Source organism: Dermochelys coriacea, chromosome 1 (genome assembly GCF_009764565.3).
Source record: "Dermochelys coriacea isolate rDerCor1 chromosome 1, rDerCor1.pri.v4, whole genome shotgun sequence".
Classification (NCBI taxonomy): Eukaryota; Metazoa; Chordata; order Testudines; family Dermochelyidae; genus Dermochelys; species Dermochelys coriacea.
The window spans coordinates 274221618-274245162 of NC_050068.2; the positions used below are offsets into that span (position 1 = coordinate 274221618).

General features: G+C 38.6%; 1 protein-coding gene across 2 annotated transcripts in view; it reads left to right on the top strand.

Annotated features, from left to right (window-relative positions):
* The window catches only part of KITLG (KIT ligand), a 98693-nt gene that overhangs the window by 33427 nt on the left and 41721 nt on the right, over positions 1–23545 (top strand). For both annotated transcript variants that reach the window (XM_043492506.1, XM_038417715.2), the window contains exons 2-3: positions 874–987; positions 21616–21678. In XM_043492506.1, coding sequence (XP_043348441.1) covers positions 874–987; positions 21616–21678 — 177 coding nt within the window. The remainder of the gene's footprint in view (positions 1–873; positions 988–21615; positions 21679–23545) is intronic.

Sequence of the window (23545 nt, forward strand, 5' to 3'; positions counted from 1 at the left end):
CTGAGAAACAATTTTCCCATTACTACTTTCTAACCACATCCTTCCTGGAAAATGTCTGATCATTTAAGTGTATTTCATATGACCCCTGCCATGTGGACGGTGAATAAAGTAAACTCTGGCTGACTCTATAGTAGGCTTAGTATCCAGGTTGTTTACTGGCCTGTTGAAGATGTTGCTAATCTTCACATATGAAAGCCACTATTGCCAAAACACTTGATTCTGTCACACAAGAATCTGTTCAAGATACTGTTGCACAAAAATTCGTTTGTCACTTAAAGCAATAATTTTTGTCTATTTTTTTCCATGCTAAATGCTAACTTCTCAGTTAACATGTTCATAGTTTTTTCCTTTTTGAAACTGGTCAGTATTACCCATATTTTCTGTACTTTAGATGAACATGTATGTAATTATTGAATATATATGAAGGTGTATTATGTTTTGCTGCATTTTGACTTCCATAGGAGTGTTTTCTAGAGATTTCAGTTCTAGTATGGCTAGTTATTCCTGGAATTTATCTGCTGGAATGGAATATACTGTACATACATTTTAATGATCAGGGATGACATTTAATTAAAAGATTTGACTAGTCAGCAATAACCTGATTATGCTGCTAATTTTGTTAAACTGTTGACTATCACAATCAAAGTTTTTGTTCGTGTGTGTGTGTTCTTGAAGCACGAAAGCCACTGTACTACCATAAAGAACTATTGTCATCCTTGTTTAAAAACAAAAGTATAAACAGTGAGGAAAGTAGTCTTTTCTTCCCATCTTTATAGCCAAGGCAATGTTTTGAAATCTTGTTTTTCACGTTACTGATTGTAATCAGTATGATTTTGAAGATTTTTATCAGATCAATATTCTCTTTTTATATAGACTTGGATTATCACTTGCTTTTATCTTCAACTGCTCCTACTTAATCCTCTTGTCAAAGCCCAAAGTCCCTGTGGGAATCCAGTGACAGATGATGTGAATGACATTACAAAACTGGTAAGTGACTTTTTTTAAAAAAAAAACCTCTTCTTAAAATATTAAACAATGGAAGGAAGGAAGTACACTTAAGTTTTAAGGAGAGATTAAAGTAAATATTTTGATACCTTTTGGATAACTGGGACCAGAATGGTAAACCAGATGGGTGACCAAAAGTGTTTAGAACTGAAGGATATTTGGCCCACCTGAAATAAATTGTTGGTATTAGCCCAGTTTCTACAATATTCACATAATTTAAAAAAACACCTTTACATTAGATGCTTTTGTTAGCAGGCTTAGCAGATAGTTTCAATAAGGATTCCCTCTTTACCCTTAGATTTGATCCAGGTCACAACTGAAGCAGAATAGGGAAGAGTGATCATGTAGGATAACTTGTACTATCGTTTTGTACCAGTTTGTGTTTAATAGGACTTCATTCTTCAGGGTTGTCAGACTGGCACCTGTTTATTAGAATTAAATTCAATTAAACATAAAAAAATATTTCTTAACTGTTAATCACATGAGTGCAATGTTCAGCTACATATAGATATAGGGCCTTATCCTTGACTGGTTTCATCTGGTGCAGCTCCATTGGTGTAGTTCATTGACTGGAACTATGCTGATTTCGAGCAGCTGAGGATCTGGTCCATAGCTCTTAAGTGTTCAGCAGTAAATATCCCCTAACAACCTCTATCATCTAGAACTTCCCTTCAACCCAAATTGTTGCTCGTGGTGAAATGGTTGCAAGATCATTGGTTAAGGTTGCATTAAAGACTTCAGTGTTACGTTGCTTGCATTTAGTGCCAGCACATCTCAGATGTCCTTATGCTGTTTTCTTTGGCCAGTTCTCATGTCCATCAGGCACACAGTGTATTCTCCTAATTCCTCAATTTGTTTGCTGTGGTCCTTCTCAAACACTTAGTGCTTCACCGCAGTTCCCTTCATCTTAATTCCAAATTATTTAAATGTTCATTCAGGATAATAGTTTCTGTTTGAAGAACATTCTGTTTTGTTTCCTCAAATGTTGTAAGAGTAACTTTAAATAACAGAACCGATTATTAGGGTTAGCTAAATAAAGGACAAACTATTTTGAAAGAACATCATCACCAATTTTTATGAATTGTCATATTTTCAGATGGAATAAATCTGTTAGCTCTTCCAATTTAACAATTTATGGCTTAAAACTGAATAAAACGTAAACGTAGGGAGCAATACATTTGCATTCAATATGAGCATTCACACTGTTTTCTTGTGATAGCTCATCTTAATAGGATGATTAGCTTAAAAAACTTTACTCCTATATGAATTTTGTTACCTACATCTGTTACAAGAGCTAGCACCTAAGGGCTAGACCCTGCAGGTGGATACATGTGGCAGATGACTGCCCGTGTAGTGAGTGGAATTTAGGCCTGGGACTAATACAGAGACTAGAAGGGAAATTTTTTCTATTTTTTCCAGTTCACTTACTTGTGTATTCTCTCTCTCCTTTATGGTCAGTTTATGTGGGTGTTTCACACACAAGTCATCACTATAAAACCACAAAAATTGGGAGCAGGACTTGGAGATAGGTGTCGTACCTTAAACTACTTTAACTCTAATTTTTAAAAAGACTATTACAAGTTGATGGTGTCCTTTTAAGTATACTGAACTATTGAGAGCTTGTCATAGGGAATGGCATAGGGAGGCTATGTATTATGGATCTTAAACTACAGTGGTTTTAGAGCCTAATGTCATGTCAACACTACCAGGGTAAGTTGACCTAAGTTACACTATTCCAGCTATGTAAATAACATAACCAGAGTTGATGTAGCTTAGGTCAACTTACCGTGGTGTCTTCGCTGTGCTGTGTCAATGGGAGACTTGCATTACTCTTCTCGGGGAGCTGGAGTATGGAGTCTACTGGAGAGCACTCTGCCATCGATTTAGCGGCTCTTCACTAGACCTGCTAAATTGACCCCCCGATGTGTCAAACACACCTGTATACAAGGGTGGAGAGTAATTCATATCGAGCACTGATTGTTCAGACTTCAGCAATAACAAACTACAGTATTTCACAGAATACTTCAAAACTGAATTGATTCGGCAGGGTTTTCAGATTTCTGTAACAATGGACTATGGATGAAATCATGGCTCCACTGAAGGCAATGGAAGTTGTGCTACTGGTTTCAGGATGTCAGGATTACATGCTCTTCATAAATGCTATTCCCTTCCCCTCCAAAGAAACCTTTTAATGCTTAAATTCAAAGGAGCTATTGCCTTTATTTTGGAAATGGCTGAGTAGTGAAATGATAGCAGTGTATTTGGAAACGTGAGCTTTTATGTTGATTTGTTGCATTTCTTTTATATTCATTGACATTTTATGATCTAGAGATAGTATATCATTAATGCATACAAATGTAGATACTCCAAAGAGTTAAGTGATCAAACATTCAGTTTGGGCATCATTTAAAATATATAAATATTTTAACTTTAAGCATTTTGGCAACATTTATGCACTTCAAAGCAAAATATCTGAATTGAAATGAAAAATGCCTCTTGTTATCATTGGTTGCAGGAGACTGAGCTACAAGGATCAATCGTGTAAATGGAGAGCATAATAAAGTCTGTTGTTTGTTATTTTTATTGCTGAAGCACCTAGAAGCCCCCAGATATGGACCAGGTCCCCATTGTGCTAGAAATCTACATAGTGAGTTCCAGTTCTGTTGGTATAGATTTGCCTTATTTCTCCATTAACCCAAGGAACTTGTTTCAAAGTTCCACATTATATACCTTAACTGTTCTTTTCTCACTAAAACAGACTATAGTTCCCGGGATGCCACAGGAGCTAATGCTAAATGCACAATTATATCTGTTTTGCTTGAGTTACTTCACTGTTTGTGTAAAAGGGCCAAATTATACCCTTAGTTACACTTACTGGTAGTTAAATTTGTTAGTCTCTAAGGTGCCACAAGTACTCCTTTTCTTTTTGCGAATACAGACTAACACAGCTGCTACTCTGAAACTTTACATTTAATGTAACTCAGTTTGTCTTTGATCATGAATGTCCAGACATCAAATTAAACTCAATATGGCCAAAACTGAGTTCTTGATTTCTCACCCACCAAACCCTCTCCTCTCCTCCACTTTATTCTCACTCATTGAGGGAACATTGCCTGGATGTCCTCTTTGACTCTATCCTCTCACTGAATCCTTATATTGCCATTTTTTCCTAATATAGCACCTCTAAAATCTGTATTTTTCTCCTCTCTGTTCACACAGCCCAAGCTCTCATCCAAGCCCTCATGTCACACCTTGACTACTGCAACCTCTTCTTTCCTGGCCTTAACTACTGCAATCTCTCTGCTCAAGTCTATTCAGAATTCTGCTGCTAAAATAATCTTGGCTTAATGTCCTGACCACATCAACCCTGTCCTGGAGTCTCTCATCTGACTCACCTTCATCTCCAAATTTATACATGTGTTGGCTTTGCCTAGAGCCCTTCATAACTTAACCCCACCCAGCCTATTTATTCTAGTAACCTATTGTGATGTCAACCACTGCCTTTGCTCTGCCAGCATTCTCAGACTTTACTACCCACCAGTCAGTTTCTCCCATAATCATCTCCATGGTTTCTTTCATGCTGCCCCTTATGCATGGTAAAAATGCCCTGTTAAAATCTAAACAAGTTCTCTTATCTTCCTTCTACTCTCGTCCTAAGACTTATCTCTGCCATGAAGACTACAAATGATCATCATGGCTAGGCAGGGGATGAACTATGATTACTCCTCTTCTCCTTTCTTTTTCCTACTCCCAACCTTTACCTCAATTAGATGGAATACAAGTGTAACTAATTAAGATGTGCCAGTTCTTCACCGGATTAATTTGCTTGTATGTTGCTTCCCCATCCTGTACTGTTCATAATCTTCTGTTAGATTCTAAACCCTTCTGGGCAGAGATTCTGTTTTTTCTGTGTTTGTAAAGAGACCAACATAATGGGGACCCAGTCCCAAATGCGGTCTTTGGGCATTACCGTTACATAAAGATTTAGTAGTAGTAGTAGTAGTAGTAATTTGGAAGACAATGGAGTTACTCAGGTGTAAAGGGAGTCAAAATGCATGTATAAAGTGCCTTGAGCTTGGCTGCTGTTCTATAAAACATTGTTTTATTCTATTAACATAAAAATATAGCATGCAGTTTGGAAATCAGCATTTTAGTATATATGCTATACGCCAGACCTCTTCTGTCAAAGTAAAGAATGAGGAACTTCCTGTAATCTCTGACTATGCAGAATGTTGGACTACCGTAATCAAGTCTATATTGAGTAATAGACTGAGGATCACATTTTGCTGTAATAAAGAGATGCAACTATTGGCTTCAGTGGTGCTAATCTGGATTTACACTAGCATATCAGAGCAGAATTAAGCCCCCCTCCCCCTTTTTTTTTTCCAGTCTATAAATATTTGCATGGGGAACATTTACCAGAATTTAGGATTTGAAAGAAATAGTTCCTGTAATACTGAGGTCAGTGGGCATATGTCACCATTGATTTCAGTGACAACAGGCTCAAGTCAAAAGAGATTTAGAAATTATAAAGATTACAGAAATTATATATTTGTCTAAATAGATAATATTTCTTGTGATTTATATATATTTTTGAAGTCGCTATAATCTAGTATTGCAACATGAAGAAATAATCTATAAAATGCTCCTAAAAAGCACAGAATTTAAATGAGCAAAAAGTGCTTTCTTTTTAGAGAAATCTTATCTACAGCTTTTTAAGCTTTTTATTTAAATAAAGTTTTCTCTGAGATTTAAGTGACAATTTTAATGTAATATTCAAAATTTAATCCGTAGGAGGAGAAGTGGGTATTAGAACCGGTTCAGTCAGCCCTTTTTAAGGGCATTTGGAAGCCATAATTTCATGGCTATAGAAGTAATTTTTTTAGAGCGTATTCTTTCTACACTGCCAATCATCTAGGCTTTTATTTTTTTGTATTAAGATATCTTAAGAGAAATGCACTCTGTTCGTGGAGCAAATATTCCATGTTACAAAACTAATTGCAGCACCTATCAATAGTAGTTGTGTCACTGTTGCTATGGTAATTTTTTTTTTTTTTTCAAAAGCAAGTCAACAGAGCTATCACACTGACCTTTTTAGAAAAAAGATGCTAAATCACCAGAATTGAGAACCTGCTGTGTGTACTTGCTATGATGGTCAAATGCCACCTCCAGGTCTCAATAAAATTTTCACCAAGGTCATTATACAGCACGAATAGAATAAAAGGCTCCTTCTGTTAGAAATATAAATCTTACATTTTCTTGTCTTATGTATTCTACCTATTTAAAAAGTTGTTTTTTTAGACAGTTGGAGGCACAAGTAATATCTGGTATTTACAAGACTCCAACCATTTAAATAAGTGGCTTCAAACATCTCACCTATGGACTCTGTTTTTTCTGTTTGATATATTTATGAGCTCTGCATGGAGTTTTCAGATTCTGCAGCATCTGAGCTTTCATATTTAAAAAAATGTTTCTGAGGCCTGGTTGATGGAAGGCAGCTTGCAGCATTGGGTCGATGTTAGGCAGCTTACGTCAATCTAATTATGTCAGTGTACACACTACAGTCTTGCTCCCGCCAATGTAAGTGCCCTACTACACCGACATAATAACTCCACCTTCACAAGAGGTGTAGGGCTTACACTGGTGTAGTTAGGGCAACACAGGTCCCTATAGACACTACGTTACTTACATCTATTGGCTGTCATTTTCATCAATTTCAGGGCTCTGCTGGAGCTGTGAAATGGACAAGAAAGCTGGCTCCCCAGCTGGGCTGCTGCTCTTTCTCTGCTCCAAGCTGGGCTCCATCCAGGATCTCAGCTCAGGCTGCCACCTGGGCTCTCTGTGCCCAGGCTTCCAGGTCCCCGCCAGGAGCACAGCAGTTGACTGGACTCTGGTCACGAATCTCCCGATGGGAGCTCAGCTGCCCCCTGCCCCTCTTGGCTCCCCACTGGGAGCATGGCTGCACCAGCAGGGAGCTCTACACCCAGAGTCAAATGGGGCTGCCCCCATTCCTGGCAGGGAGCCAAGAAGCCCATTGCGGCTGCCTCGTTCCCTGTGGGGAGACGAGAAGCCTGGTGCAGCTGCCCCATTTCCAGTGGGGAGCCACGCTCCTGGCAGGGAGCTGCGTTCAGAGCTGATCCCTGGCTTTCTGCCCCCCAAACTGTCCCACTTAAGTCGGTGGAAGTGCTCCTGCTCAGGACATGAATCACCAACAGGAGAAGGACAGTGTGGGTATGAATCAGCGCAGTAATTACTGCGGTGACTGTAAGTCAATCTAAAATAGGCTGACTTAAGTTTATACTGTAGAGATGTCCTAAGTCCTCATGAGTGAGAATAGTATAACTAATCTAGTATTGTCTTCCTGAATCTTCAGACTGACATAAACTCTGAAAAGTGTGAACTTCTCAGCTAACATTAATTTAATTGGGATGTTATTTTAAGTCATAGATTCATAGATACTAAGGTCAGAAGGGACCATTCTGATCATCTACTCCAACCTCCTGCACAGCGCAGGCCACAGAATCTCACCTACCCACTCCTATGAAAAACCTCACCCATGTCTGAGATATTGAAATCCTTAAATCATGGTTCAAAGACTTCAAGGAGCAGAGAAGCCTCCCTCAAGTCAACCATGCCCCATGCTACAGAGGAAGGCGAAAAACCTCCAGGGCCTCTCCAATCTGCCCTGGAGAAAAATTCCTTCCCAACCCCAAATATGGTAATCAGCTAAACCCTGAGCATATGGGCAAGATTCACCAGCCAGATACTACAGAAAATTCTTTCCTGGGTAACTCAGATCCCATCCATCGAATATCCCATCTCAGGAGATTTGGCCTATTTACCCTGAATATTTAAAGATCAATTACTTACCAAAATCCCATTATCCCATCATACCATCTCCTCCATAAACTTATCAAGTAGAATCTTAAAACCAGATAGATGTTTTGCCCCCACTGCTTCCCTTGGAAGGTTATTCCAAAACTTCACTCCTCTGATGGTTAAAAACCTTCATCTGATTTCAAGTCTAAACTTCCTGGTGGCCAGTTTATACCCATTTGTTCTTGTGTCCACATTAGTGCTGAGCTGAAATAATTCCTCTCCCTCTCCTGTATTTATCCCTCTGATATATTTATAGAGAGCAATCATATTTCCCCTCAACCTTCTTTTAGTTAGGCTAAACAAGCCAAGCTCCTTAAGTCTCCTTTCATAAGGCAAGTTTTCCATTCCTTGGATCATCCTAGTAGCCCTTCTCTGTACCTGCTCCAGTTTGAATTCATCCTTTTTAAACATGGGAGACCAGAACTGCACACAGTATTCTAGGTGAGGTCTCACCAGTGCCTTGTATAACGGTACTAAAACCTCCTTATCCCTACTGGAAATGCCTCTCCTGATGCATCCCAAAACCGCATTAGCTTTTTTCACAGCCATATCACATTGGCAGCTCATAGTCATCCTATGATCAACTAATACTCCAAGGTCCTTCTCCTCTTCCATTACTTCTAATTGACGCATCCCCAGCTTATAACTAAGATTCTTATTATTAATCCCTAAATGCATAACCTTACACTTCTCACTATTAAATTTCATCCTATTACTATTATTCCATTTTACAAGGTCATCCAGATCCTCCTTTATAATATCCCGATCTCAAATTGGCAATACCTCCCAGCTTTGTATCATCTGCAAACTTTATTAGCACACTTTTTGTGCCAAGGTCAGTAATAAAAAGATTAAATAAGATTTGTCCCAAAACCGATCCCTGGTAACCTCCATCCAGCCTGACAGTTCGCCTTTCAGTAGGACCCGTTGTAGTCTCCCCTTTAACCAATTCCTTATCCACCTTTTGATGTTCATATTGATCCCCATCTTCTCCAATTTAACTAATAATTCCCCATGTGGCATGGTATCAAACGCCTTACTGAAATCTAGGTAAATTAGATCCACTGTGTTTCCTTTATCTAAAAAATCTGTTACTTTTTCAGAAAAGGAGATCAGGTTGGTTTGGCACAATCTACCTTTTGTAAAACCATGTTTGTATTTTGTCCCATTTACCATTGACTTCAATGTCCTTAACTAATTTCTCCTTCAAAATTTTTTCCAGGACCTTGCAAATGATGACTAAATTACTACTTCAGTGACCTATTTTACCTTTGATCTTTCTGAAAACCTTGCTTTGATGTCTGTGGGTTGTTCTTCAGTGAATTCTGAATATTAAAATCCTAAATGTATACCTTACCCCGTGGACTGAAAAAAATGGAATTTGGCAATCTGAGACAAATGAATTTGATACCCTGGACTTAAACCATTCTCATTCAAGAAACTAATTTTGTTAGGACTGCCCTATTATGAATCATTAGTGTGGTACAGTATGTTGTTCTGTGGTTACAAGTTATATTAAGGTTATTGAAACTATTTTATTTTTGCCTTTTTGATTAACAGGGCTGCAGATGAAATGATTTATAATGTACCATGAGACCATTCGCATATTATCTAAGGATTTCTCAAAGGTCAAGGAAATGTGTCTTCACAAAGAAACTAAAGTTCTTGGCTTTTTACAGAGATTAACATCTTATAGTTAAGGCTGGTCACTTGTCACAGAATTTTGCCCCTCCAAAAATAGTCAGATGAGTCATAACAAACTTTAATAAAATCAAGGGGTTAAATCCTGGGCCCACTGAAGTCCATGGCAAAACTCTCATGGACTTCAATGGCACCTAAATTTCACCAAGGATTCTTGACTCCACTATGATCTTTACAAAATTATATGTACTCCCACCCCGCATCCCCCTCACTGCCTTGGGTTTCTGTGTCCCAGATAGTTAGGAAGCAGAGGCAGCTCTTGAGCTCTCTGCAGAGGGCTCAGGCAGCATTTCCAGTATTTGCAAGGGACCCAGACAGCAAGACAGGGTGCTCTAAAAACAGGAAATTCTGGAACTGGTGACTTCACTGACCTCTGACAAACAATCACCCCAATTCTAGAGCTTGAGCTGAATTCTTTTTTGCATCGTTCTTATTACAAGATGTTTCCAATGTGTACAAACAGTGGGTGATCTATAAATGCCTTGTATTGCAAAAGATACTCCACGTGCATCAGGATTATCCATCAAAGGAGTTTCACCGTAAACCAGGGATCGGCAACCTTTGACATGCGCCCCGTCAGGGAAATCTGCTGGCAGGCCAGAACGGTTTGTTTACCTGCAGTATCCATAGGTTCGGCTGATCGCAGCTCCCACTGGCCGCGGTTTGCCGTTCCAGGCCAATGGGGGTTGCGGGAAGCGGTGGTCAGCATATCCCTCGGCCCACACCACTTCCCAGAGCCCCCATTGGCCTGGAACAGTGAACCACAGCCAGTGGAAGCTGTGATCAGCCAAACCTGCGTATGCTGCAGGTAAACAAACCGTCCCAGCCCGCCAGTGTATTTCCCTGACTGGCGGCATGCCAGAGTTTGCCGATCCCTCCCCTAAATCCTAAATTTCCTGTGTTATATTATTAACATTATTTCAACAAAGTTAGTGTGTTTCCTTTGAGTTTTTCACACAAAGAATCATGGAAATGTATGAGCTGTACTTCCCAATTTTATGGGCCAGTCATTTGCAAACAATTATTTTTTTAAAAAATTAAAGTAATTTTAAAACTGGAGCTAAGCAGCTAATACATGTTTCTCATTTAGAATTTGTTATAAAATCACTTTAGCCTTCTAATGAGTCCCAAGATGGAAAAACTTTCAAGTTCTTTCCCAAAATGAACTTGAATCACAATGTTTATTATTCCATTTTCTTGCCTAAAGCAATACCGCTGCAGAGCATAAATTCATTAGTCTGATAATTTAGTAACAGAGCTAGATCTCACTTTATTTTCCTGTAGATTTTGATAAATCTAATTATGGAAATAAATTGATATGAGAAGGCTGACCTTCTGGAAAGGAGGCTTCCAGCACAAGTGGACAGCATGGTTTCTGCCAACTTAAAGGGGTGGTACAGGAGTGTCTAAACTAGAGTAGGGTTAAAAAGCAGAAAACAAAGCTCAGAATGCTTGCATATTGAACTTAGCTGTTTGCTTATCACAGCCATAACTTCTGTGGGGAAAAAATTTTTTTTTTCAGGCCTTTGTAAGGAGTCATAGTTCTCAGTCCAGCCAACTTGCTGCTCAGCAGGACTACCATAAATATATAAACATTTTGCTTTAAATCCAGTCCAAAGTAGTAGATTGTGGGGGAATGACAAGTTTTAGGTTTTAATTATTTTTGAAATAGATAATATACTTTATCAAACAAGATATATTAGCTACAGTTTTATTAAAATGTTCATGTTTACATTTGGTGATTTGTGATCTCTTTCTGCTTTTAAACTATGGCTAATGGCTATTTAATACTTTTCTAATGTAAAATCAACTTAAACTATGGTGTGTTTTGACTTCTGTTTTATTTAAAAAGATGTCACATTTTTAATTTTTTGCCATGAACAACAACCACCCTTAAGTATGAGCAGTAAAATTGCTGCTCTTGATAATCTGTGTGGCTACTAGAAAACAGCTGGGTTTTCAGGTATAATTGTAGTATGAGATGATAAAAATTCTTGGAAGATGGTTCTGCAGTATCAGCACTGTCAGTTGAAATCACTGAGGAGGGATGTAAATATGTCTAAACTATAGAAGTGTGAATTTACAGAGAAATGTAATAGCTACTATGTAATTATCAGATGTGTAAAAAGTTGCCATTTAGTTCCGTTCATGGTTTTCTTTTTCTTTGACTTCAAAATTCTCAAAATAGCTCATGATAAAAGGATTTTTCAAAACCAAAGCTCTAATATTGGATCATTTCATTGCAGAGATGCACATAACATTCCATCCTTCTTGTACAGTACTCTTTTTTTTTTTCCTGCTCTGTGTGGTAAGGGCAGGGTACTGGAATTTGTATCACTTGCAAAACATTTCTATGTGGATCCATCCCTTTTTCCTATATATTTTTTAACTGTATTTTTAAAGTCAACTTTTTGCGTGTCATTCTTGACAGCATTCAACTGAATATTGAGACTCCCTATGTGACCTGATAGTGTCCATCACAACTGCCAACAGATGGTGTCTTTACTTGCTTAATTTATATAAATAGGAAACTTTGGGCAGGTATTACAACCTGGTCCTGTATCCACTGTATGGCCACCAATCTATAGTGAGCTGACTCCCATTGCTGTGCTTAGAAGCCTACTGGGTTTGGCCTAGCTCTGGGTCCCTAGGACACACTCAGACCTCTTGCCTACTGTCTTCCTTTCAGATGCGTGGTGCTGCTGCCCAGTCACCTTATATCCCAAAATCTTTCCAAGTGTCCTGCATCCCCCAATAACTTTCACATGCACCCATAGAGCTCCACCATTCTGCGCTTCTAGTTTAATTCCTTCGGGGACAACATGGCAGGAAAGCAAGGAACACAAGCTTAATAAAGGAGTTTCATAACCAGTGAGTACTTTTAAAAAAGCACTTGAGTGTTACACAACACAGATCTTGAAATGCACCCTCCCCTGGTCTGATCTCATCTCTTCTCGGACTCTGAGGTTTGTCACCTTTTCAAGCTAGCCAGAGTCACTTCTGCAAGTCCTTCTTACATGTGATGATAGTTGCCTTCCCCCTACCACACACCTGTCAGAGCAACAGCCTGCTCTTAATTAAGATCTATCACAGGTAGTTCTACACTACAAATTTACAGCAGGGTAGCTGCACTGATGCAGCTGCGTCACTGTAACGCTTCTGGTGAAGGTGCTGTAAGCCGACGGGAGAGGCTGTAGCTATGTCTACACTGGTGCTTAGTTATACTGACCTGTGTTGCTCAGGGGTGTGGATTATTCACATCTCTGAATGACACAGTTGTACCGAAGTAATTTTGTAGTGTAGACCAGGGCTCCGTTTCCTTGGGATGTGCTCCACTGGGATGCTCCAGCCCCTCCGCCAATCATGCTCCCCCTGCCTTTGGATCCCTATGTGTTTTTTAAAAAACGTCTCTTGGGAGTGGGTCAGCAGTTCAGAGGCAATCAAGTTGCTGGCTCTCATTGACAGTCTTTCAGTGAGGTATCAAGCACCTTTCCGAGACAGGGCAGCTGTCTGGAATGCAATTCCATAGGCTTGCCTTGAGCAAGTTTAGACATGTTCAATACATAATACAAAATGGAATTAATAATTTGATAGACATATCTTACTCTATTTTAGCAGGGAGCTCATCTTCCCATATATCTGTAAAGTACCATGCCAGCCTGGGGCAGAGCATAACTCCATTGGCTTCAACTGTGCTATGCCATTTTAGACCCGTGAAATATCTGGCCCAGGGTATTTAATAAATACATCTTAGTAAAAGCTCTTTCTGGTTAGAATGTATGCTCTGATTTGGCCATCCCAAAATTCCCTTTTTTAGTTACAAATTCTACAATATTTTTCTGATCTATAATCAATCATAGAGAAAAATGTCTAACGATAACCTGGTATCTCTAGGGGTTTTTTTAAGAATGTGAATTCTCAGTAAATCTGTAATCTTGGCCCTTTATTTTTTTTTTTAACTGTGCATGAAAAGTGCTTGACAGGCTTTGATGCTAGTAAAGTAGACTGTATACATAATGCATGTCAGTTCTTGTAGTGTTCATTGACGTGAAACAAATTTAATCTTGAACTGACCTTTCTTAAAATAATATACTATTGCTGACAGTGCTAAATATCAAATCCCTGTAGATTATGTATGGGAAATTTTGCACCAGCAGAAGTGTCTTTGCTGTTTAAAATGCTTCATCCCTGAGCATAGCAAATAAACTGGAAAGGCAACCAGAATATCTGTTAATGTGGCATGATGTGTGGGTGTGCTATTGGAAAGAAAAGCATAAGATTGCAAAAAAAAAAAAAAAAAAGTGGGAGAGTTCAGATTAAATAAACCAATTTAAAGAGGAAATAAAAGTACCAACATTATCTTTAAAAATAAATCAAGGGCAAATATACTGCAACAGTATTTTTCTAAAGTCACATTCTACTGAGTCAGCACTTCGGAATCAAGAAGCAAAGGGCAGTGGATATAGAAATATGCATGGTGAATTCAGTGACACCTTTTCAACCTCTACTTTTGGAAGGTGCATATGGGGAAAAAAGTAAAAATCAGTCACAAACAATACAAATTATATAAGGGTCAAATTATATAAATATATAAGGGCATGAAGGTGACTATTCATGCACATATATTCTTATTTTTATATAATATGACTTTTTTAACCCACTTTAGGAGAATGATGGAGGTCATCAAAGGGAGAGTCTCATGATTTACCCTATGATGTGAATGCAATAACATTTTGAACTTGTTTAGGCATAAGTATTGTGGCTGACCAGAACCATGTGTATACAGTGACTGCTTTGAAATTTTTTATATAGTTAGAGCAGTTGCTAGTGCAAATAATTCAATGAGTGAGAGTGTGGGCAATTAAATGGTATTGCTACAGTAGCACTCAGAAAAGGAAACTTTTCTAAGTAAAAGTGCCCATAACAGAATGTCCCTTGTTCACAAGAACTGGGGATGCTTTTCTGAACAAGGTTTAGGCCACAGTTAAAGCACTTACGCAGGTGTTTACATCCAATAGATTTAATGGCTTGAAACGCATACTCAAAAATAAACCTGCTTTGCTGCACTGGAACATTAGTGAGCAGGATGCAGGCAATTGCTTGTTTAGGTTTTTTTTAATTGGGTCCCCCCGTCCCCCCCGCAGGAAAATTTCTCATCCAGGGTCTATCTGTTTGGGGCATTACATGTTACTTAAAGAATGACTGTTTCACTTTCCACATATAGATTTCAGATATTTCCAGAAGTTCAGTTAAAATATGGAAATGTGAACATACTTCTCCATTAACTAATAACTCAGACTCTTCTGAAGGATAGTGCTGATACCAGTCAGGTGATACTGACAGTAGAATTCCTGTACCAAATCGGTTGAGGAATGTGGGCAAAGCCAAGTTAAGATGTTTGTACACCAATGCAAGGAGCCTGGATAACAAAATAGAGGAACTACTACTTCTGTAGGAAGTAAAACCACATATCTAGGGATAACAGAAATATGGTGGAATATTAGTCATGACTGGAGTACAGGTATTGAAGGATATGTGGTGTTCAAGAAAGACAGATGGTGGAGTAGCAAAAGATGGTGGAGTAACATTGTATATTGATGATGAGGTAGATGGCAAAGAAATTAGAAGTGATGGAATGGATTAGACAGAGACTGTTTGGGCCAAAATCACTTAGGGGAAGAAAGCTATTAGAGGTTCCTCTGACATAGTGCTTGGGGTGCATTATCAACTATCAGGATCCAATTTGGATATGGATAGAGACCTCTTTTAATCAAATAAATACTACTTGGAATTGTGTGATTATGGGGCCTTCATTTCAAGAACAGCATAAGAATGGTCATACTGGATCAGAGCAAAGGTCCATCTAGCCAGTATCCTGTCTTCCAACAGTGACCAATGCCTCAGGTGCCCCAGAAGGAATGAACAAAACAGTTAATCAGCAAGTGATCCATTTCCTGTCACCCATTCCCAGCTTCTGGCAAACAGAGACTAGGGACACCATCCCTGCCCATCCAGGTTAATAGCCATTGATGGACCTATCCTTCATGAACTTATCTAGTCCTTTTTTGAACCCTGTTATAGTCTTGGCCTTCACAACATCCTTTGGCGAAGGGTTCTGTGTTGTGTGAAGAAATACTTCCTTTCGTTTGTTTTAAACCTGCTGCCTATTAATGTCATTTGGTGACCCCTACTTCTTGTGTTATGAGAAGCAGTAAATAACCCTTCCTTATTTACTTTCTCCATACCAGTCATGATTTTATAAACCTCTATCATATCCCGTCTTAGTAGTCTCTTTTCAAAGCTGAAAAGTCCCAGTCTAATTAATCTCTCCTCATACGAAAGCTGTTCCATACCCCTAATCATTTTTGTTGCCTTCTTCTGTACCTTTTCCAATTCCAATGTATCTTTTTTGAGATAGGGTGACCACATCTGCATGCAGTATTCAAGATGTGAACGTACCATAGATTTATATAGAGGCAATATGATATTTTCTGTCTTATTATCTACCCCTTTCTTAATGATTCTCAACATTGCTAGCTTTTTTGACTGCCGCAGCACATTACTGGATATTTTTTCAGAGAACTATCCACAATGACTCCAAGACCTCTTTCTTGAGTGGTAACAGCTAATTTAGATTCCATCATTTTATATGCATAGTTGGGATTATGTTTTCCAGTGTGCATTACTTTGCATTTATCAACATTGAATTTCATCTGCCATTTTGTTGCCCAGTCACCAGATTTGTGAGGTCCTTCGCAGTCTGCCTGGAACTTGACTATCTTGAGTAATTTTGTATCATCCGCAAATTTTGGGCACCTCACTATTTACCCCTTTTTTTTTTTTTCAGATCATTTATGAATATGTTGAATAGGACTGGTCCCAGTACAAACCCCTGGGGGACACCACTATTTATCTCTCCATTCTGTAAACTGACCATTTATTCCTACCCTTTGTTTCCTATCTTTTTAATCCGTTACTGATCCATCAGATGACCTTCCCTCTTATCCCATGACAGCTTGCTTTGCTTAAGAGCCTTTGTTGGGGGAGCTTGTCAGTCTTTCTGAAAATCCACTATATTCACTGGATTTCCCTTGTCCACATGCTTGTTGACCCCCTTAACGAATTCTAGTGAAATGGTGAGACATGATTTCCCTTTACAAAACACATGTTGACTCTTCCCGAACACATTATGTTAATTTGTGTGTGACAATTTTGTTCTTTACTATAGTTTCAACCAGTTTATCTGATACTGAAGTCAGGCTTACTGGCCTGTAGTTGCTGGGATCGCCTCTGGAGCCCTTTTTAAAAATTGGTGTCAAATTAACTATCCTCCAGCCATTTAGTACAGAATCTGATTTAAATGATAGGTTACAAACCACAGTTACTAGTTGTGCAATTTCACATTTGAATTCCTTCAGAACTTTTGGCTGAATACCATCTGGTCCGGTGATTTATTACTGTTTAGTTTATCAATTTGTTCCAAAACCTCCTCTAATGACACCTCAATCTGGGACAGTTCCTCAGATTTATCATCTAAAAAGAATGGCTCAGGTTTGAGAATCTCTCTCACATCCTCAGCTGTGAAGACCGATGCAAAACATCCATTTAGTTTCTCCCCAATGGCCTTTATGATCCTTGTGTGCTTCTTGACCAGATATAGATTGGAGGACAAGTGCTAATAATAGTAGGGCCAGATATTCCTGGAGGTGATAGCTGACAGATTTCTTCAACAAATAGTTGCTGAATGAACAAGAGGTGATACCATTTTAGATTTGGTATTTGTGAGTAATGAGGACCTCATAGAAGAACTGGTTCTAAAGGACAATCTTGGTTCGAGTGATCATGAGTGAATTCAATTTAAACTAAGCGGAAGGATAAACAAAAACAGATCTGCAACAAGGGTCCCTGATTTCAAAAGAGCTAACTTAAAAAATGAAGGGAGTTAGTTAAGGAAGTGGACTGGACCAAAGAACTCAAGGATATGAATGTGGAGGATGGTTGGAATTACTTTAAGTGAAAGTTGCAGAAGCTATCTGAAAATTGAATCCCAAGCAAGGGGAAAAAATTCAGGCAAAGATTGCAGACCAAGCTGGATGAGCAAGCATCTCAAATAGGTGATTAAGAGAAAGTACAAAGCCTAGAAGGAATGGAAGATAGCTTTCCTTGCTGATCCCTCCTATCTCTTGGCAGTCAAAGTGTAGGTATAAAGAGAACTGCCAAAAGCCAAGCAGAGTTGAACCTTGCAAAGGGAATTAAGACCAATAGTAGAACATTCTATAGCCATATAAATAGAAAACAAGGAAAGAAGTGGGACCCTTAAGCACTGAGGATAAAATGCAGATTAAAGATAATCTAAGCATGGCCCAACACCTACACGCCTACTTTCCCTCAGTTTCTAATGAGGCTAATAAAAAGCTTAGGGTTAGTGGCAGGGTAACTAATGGCAACGAAGATATGGAGGTATAAATTACCACATCCAAGGTGGAAATCAAACTCAAACCGCTTGATGGGACTAAATTAGGGAGCCTGGATAATTTTCATCCAAGAATATTAAAGTAACTGGCACATGAAATTGCAAGCCCAATAGCAAGGATTTTTAATCAATCTGTAATCTTGAGGGTACCACCCTCATCACTGGAGAATTGCAAATATAGTTCCTATATTTAGGAAAGGGAAAAAAGTAGTCCAGGAAACTACAGACCTGTTTGACCTCAATTGTATGCAAGGTCTTGGAACGTATTTTGAAAGAGGAAGTAGTTAAGGACATAGATGTGGACAGTAAATGGGATAAAATGCAACATAGTTTTACAAAAGGTATATTGTGCCATACCAATATGATCTTTTTCTTTGAGAAGAAAAGGAGTACTTGTGGCACCTTATTTCCACTCTATACGGCTAAATTCAGTGCCTTGCATAATCACAGGTTTCAGAGTAGCAGCCGTGTTAGTCTGTATTCGCAAAAAGAAAAGGAGTACTTGTGGCACCTTTAGCCGTATAGAGTGGAAATAAGGTGCCACAAGTACTCCTTTTCTTTTTGCGAATACAGACTAACACGGCTGCTACTCTGAAATCTTTGAGAAGATGACTGATTTTTTTAGAGAAAGGAAATGCAGCAGATCTAATTTTCTTTCAGTAAGGCCTTTGATACAGTTCCACATGGGAAATGATTAGTTAAACTGGAGAACATGGGGATTGATATGAGAATTGACAGGTGGATATGGAATTGGTTAAAGGGGTGACTACGACGGGTCATACTGAAAGGTGAACTGTCAGGCTAGAGGGAGGTTACTAGTGGAGTACCTCAGGGATTGGTCTTTGGACAAATCTTCTTTAACATATTTTTATTAAATAACCTTGGCACAAAAAGTGAGAAGGTGCTAATAAAGTTTGCGGATGACACAAAGTTGGGGTGTATAGCCAATACAGAGGAGGGCAGGAATATCATACAAGAAGATCTGGATGACCTGGTAAACTGGAGTAATAGAAACGGGATAAAATGCAATAGTGCAAAGTGCATTCAGTGACTAACAAGAAGAATTTTTGCTATAAGATGGGGACTTATCAGTTGGCAGCAACACAGGAAGAGAAAGACTTGCATATATTGGTTGATCACACAATGACAATGAATTGTCAATGTGATGTGGCCATGAAAAAGACTAATGCAGTCCTAAGATGCATCAAGTGAGGAATTTCCAATAGAGACAGGCAAGTGTTAGTACCATTATACAAGGCACTGGTGAGACCTTATGGGGAATACTATGTGCAATTCTGGTCTCCGATGTTTAAGAAGGATTAATTCAAACTGGAACAGATGCAGAGAAGGGCTACCAGAATAATTCGAGGAATGGAAAACCTACTTTATGAGAGGAGACTCAAAGAGCTTGGCTTGTTTAGCCTAACCAAAAGAAGGCTGAAGGGAGATATGATTGCTTTCTATAAATACATCAGAGGGATAAATACAAGAGAGGGAGAGGTGTTATTTAAGGTAACCACCAATGTGGACACAAGAACAAATGGATATAAACAGGCCATAAACAAGTTTAGGCTTGAAATTAGGCAAAGGTTTCTAACCATCAGAGAAATGAAGTTCTGCAACAGCCTTTCAAGGGGAGCAATGGGGGGAAAAAACCTAACTGGCTTCAAGACTGAGGTTGTTAAGTTTATGGAGGGGATGAGATTGCCTATAATGACAGTGAGCTCACGAAAGCTTATGCTCATATAAATTTGTTAGTCTCTAAGGTGCCACAAGTACTCCTTTTCTTTTTGCGAATACAGACGAACACGGCTGCTACTCTGAAACATGTGGCCCACTGGAGACTGTCAGTAGCAAAAATCCCCAACCGCTGGAGACAGGACACCAGATGGGGAGGGCACTGAGTTACTATAGATAATTCTTTCCCAGTTATCTGCCTGGTGGATCTGGCCCACGTGGTCAGGGTTTAACTGATCACTATATTTGGGGGTCAGGAAAGCATTTTCCCTGGGTCAGATTGGCAGAGGTCCTGGGGGGTTTTCACCTTGCCCTGCAGCATGGGACACAGGTCACTTTCAGGTTTAAACTAGTGTAAATGGTGACAGGTTTCAGAGTAGCAGCCGTGTTAGTTTGTATCTGTAAAAAGAAAAGGAGTACTTGTGGCACCTTAGAGACTAACAAATTTATTAGAGCATAAGCTTTCGTGAGCTACAGCTCACTTCATCGGATGCATACCTTGTCTAGTTTTTGTAAAGTCCAGCCATGAGGAAGCTTGTGTGGAAGGTTGTTTTTTTATGAGAGTATCCAGTTTTGAGAGCTCATTCTTAATCTTTCCCTGTTTGCTGTAGAGGATGTTGATCAGGTGGTTCTGCAGTTTCTTTGAGAGTGTGTGGCACAAGCTATCAGCATAATCTGTGTGGTATGTCGATTGTAATGGATTTTTTACCTTCAGTCCTTTTGGTATGATGTCCATCTGTTTTCATTTGAAAAGGAAGATGATGTCTGTCTGTATCTGTACGAGTTTTTTCATGAAGTTGATAGATTTCCACTCCATACGGCTAAATTCAGTGCCATGCATAATGACAGGTTTCAGAGTAGCAGCCGTGTTTAGTCTGTATCTGTAAAAAGGAAAGGAGTACTTGTGGCACCTTAGAGACTAACAAATGTATTAGAGCATAAGCTTTTGTGAGCTACAGCTCACTTCATCAGATGCATGGTGAATTATCTATAACTTGAAGTCTTTAAAACATGATTTGAGGACTTCAGTAATTCGGAGAGAGGTTAGGGGTCTATTTCAGGAGTGAGTGAGGTTCTGTGGCCTGCAATATGCAGGAAGTCAGACTAGATGATCATAATGGTCCATTCTGACCTTGAAGCCTGAGTCTTAAACTGTCTGCTCTTTGACAGTAATACCGTCTTAGATTCTGCCTTGAGATGACCACTGTGAATAAGGTCAACATGGTCTGTGAAGAGTAGGAAGATAATGGAAAAGCAAACCAGGGGTCACCAAACGAAATTAACAGGCAGCAGGTTTAAAACAAACAAAAGGAAGCATTTTTTTTTTAACCTAATGCACAGTCAACCTGTGGAACTCTTTTCCAGAGGATTTTTTGAAAGCCAAGACACTAACAGGGTTCAAAAAAGAACTAGATAAATTCAAAGAGGATAGGTCCATCAATGGTTATTAACCAAGATGGGTAGAGATAGTGTCCCTAACCTCTGTTTTCCAGAAGCTGGGAATGAGTGACAGGGAACGGATCATTTGATGATTACCTGTTCTGTTGATTCCCTCTGAAGCACCTGGCATGGCCACTGTCAGAAGACAGCATACTTGATTAGATGGATCTTTGGTCTGACCCAGTATGGCCATTCTTGTGTACACAATCCCTAAACACTGACTAAGTTATTTGCAACTGATAACACAATTTCTAGAAATTACTTAATTACTTTATAAAATGTATATTAACCACAGTGACTAAAATAAAGCCAACACTAATATATTCTTACCAAACACTAATATATTCTTTATTACCTGTTTGTTTGTTTGTTCATTCTAGGTTGGAAATCTTCCAAATGACTATAGGATAACCCTTAGGTATGTTCAGAAGATGGATACTCTGGTATGTACAATCACCTGAAATCAATCCCAATAAAATAGCCAGGCAATGATGGCTGCAGCTCTATATGTCTTGGACATCAGTGCTTCAGTCACATAAAATCTTACTAATTACAGAAATCTTGCAAAAACTTTCAATTTTTTTAGACTTTTTCTTTGGGAAATAGTCAGTTTTCAATCATTATCCACTTTATTGAGTGGGAATGAGAAACATATTTTGTTGTTTGGATAAATAATTTGTTTTTATTTATGTTGGAGAACATACTGTACAATGTTTTATGGCAAGATCATGTGGTATTAGCATGTCCACAATATGTACATAAGAGGCTACTAAAAAAACAAACATACAGAGACTGATAGTTTCAGTAACTATTTCCTTAGTGAAGCTGCTGAGGGATTAGGACAATATTGTATTTCACTAATGTAATGATTTGCATCACTCTTTTTCCTGCATAATACTGTAGTTTATAACCACTCTTAAAATATGCTTTTTAAAAACTTTACAAATCATGTGATGATCTAAAGAATATACACTTGCAAATATTGCCTTTGGGTGATCTGATATTAGTTCTAGTTTTAAAGTTTCCCTCAAATTCATTTTATGAAGGATTACATTTGAAAGATTGTTACACTGACATAAGCTCAAAATTTTAAAAAATAAATATAATGATTTGAGAAAGCCCTGGTGTAGACATCTTTAGAGTGGAAGAAGTGCCAAAAGTGTAAATTACTTTGAGCAATATATCAAACTAATGCCTGGCTAATGATAGCCCAATGACCATATGATCTAAGCCATTACTTGCATTAAAAGAAGATCTAGCAATGCAGAAAGGAACAAGAGAGGATAGGAGAATGAACAACAAGAGGAACGATAGCATAAGTACCACTGACAGTAACGGTCACATAGGCAATACTGGCTGTAAAATGATTGTACCTAATTAGGCAAGAGATCTGGATGAAGCCAAGCAGAAACAACTAAGATGTCTGTGCACCAATACAAGGAGCCTGAGTAACAAAAAAGAGGAAATAGAACTACTGTTGCAGGAAGTGAAACCAAATATTATAGGGAAAACAGAAATATGTATGGTGGAATAATAGTCATGACTGGAATACAGATATTGAAGGGTATGTGCTGTCCAGAAAAGACAGAAATAAAGGTACAGGGGGGAGGAGTACGTAGCATATTAATGACAAGGTAGATTATTAAGAAATTAGAAGTGATGGATAAAACAGAATCTGTTTGACAAAATCACTTTGGGGAACAAAGGTAACTGAGGCTCCAATGGAATAGTGCTTGGGGTCTGCTACAGACCCCCAGGATCTGATCTGGATATGGATAGAGACCTCTTTAATGTTTTTAATGAGATAAATACTACTGGGAATTGGATGATTATGAGGCTTTCATTTCCCAGATATATATCAGAGAACAAGGACTACTCACAAAGATAGGGTCCAATATTCCTGGATCTGATAGCTGACAAATTTCTTCACCAAATAGTCACTGAACCAACAAGAGGTGATGCCATTTTAAATTTAGTATTGGTAAGAAGTAAGGACCTCGTAGAAGAACTGGTTGTAAAGAACAACTTTGATTTGAGTGATAATGAGTTAATTCATTTTAAACTAAATGAAAGAATAAACAAAAATACCTCTGCAACTAGGATCCTTGATTTCAAAAGGGCAAACTTAAAAAAAAAAAAAATTACAGATTTAGGGAAGTGGACTGGACTGAAGAACTCCAGGATCTGAACGTGGAGAAGGCTTGGAATTACTTTAAGTGAAAGTTACAGAAGCTATTTGACGCTTGAATCCCAAGCAAGATGAAAAAAATGTAGGTAATGGTTGCAAACCAAACTGGATGAACAAGCATT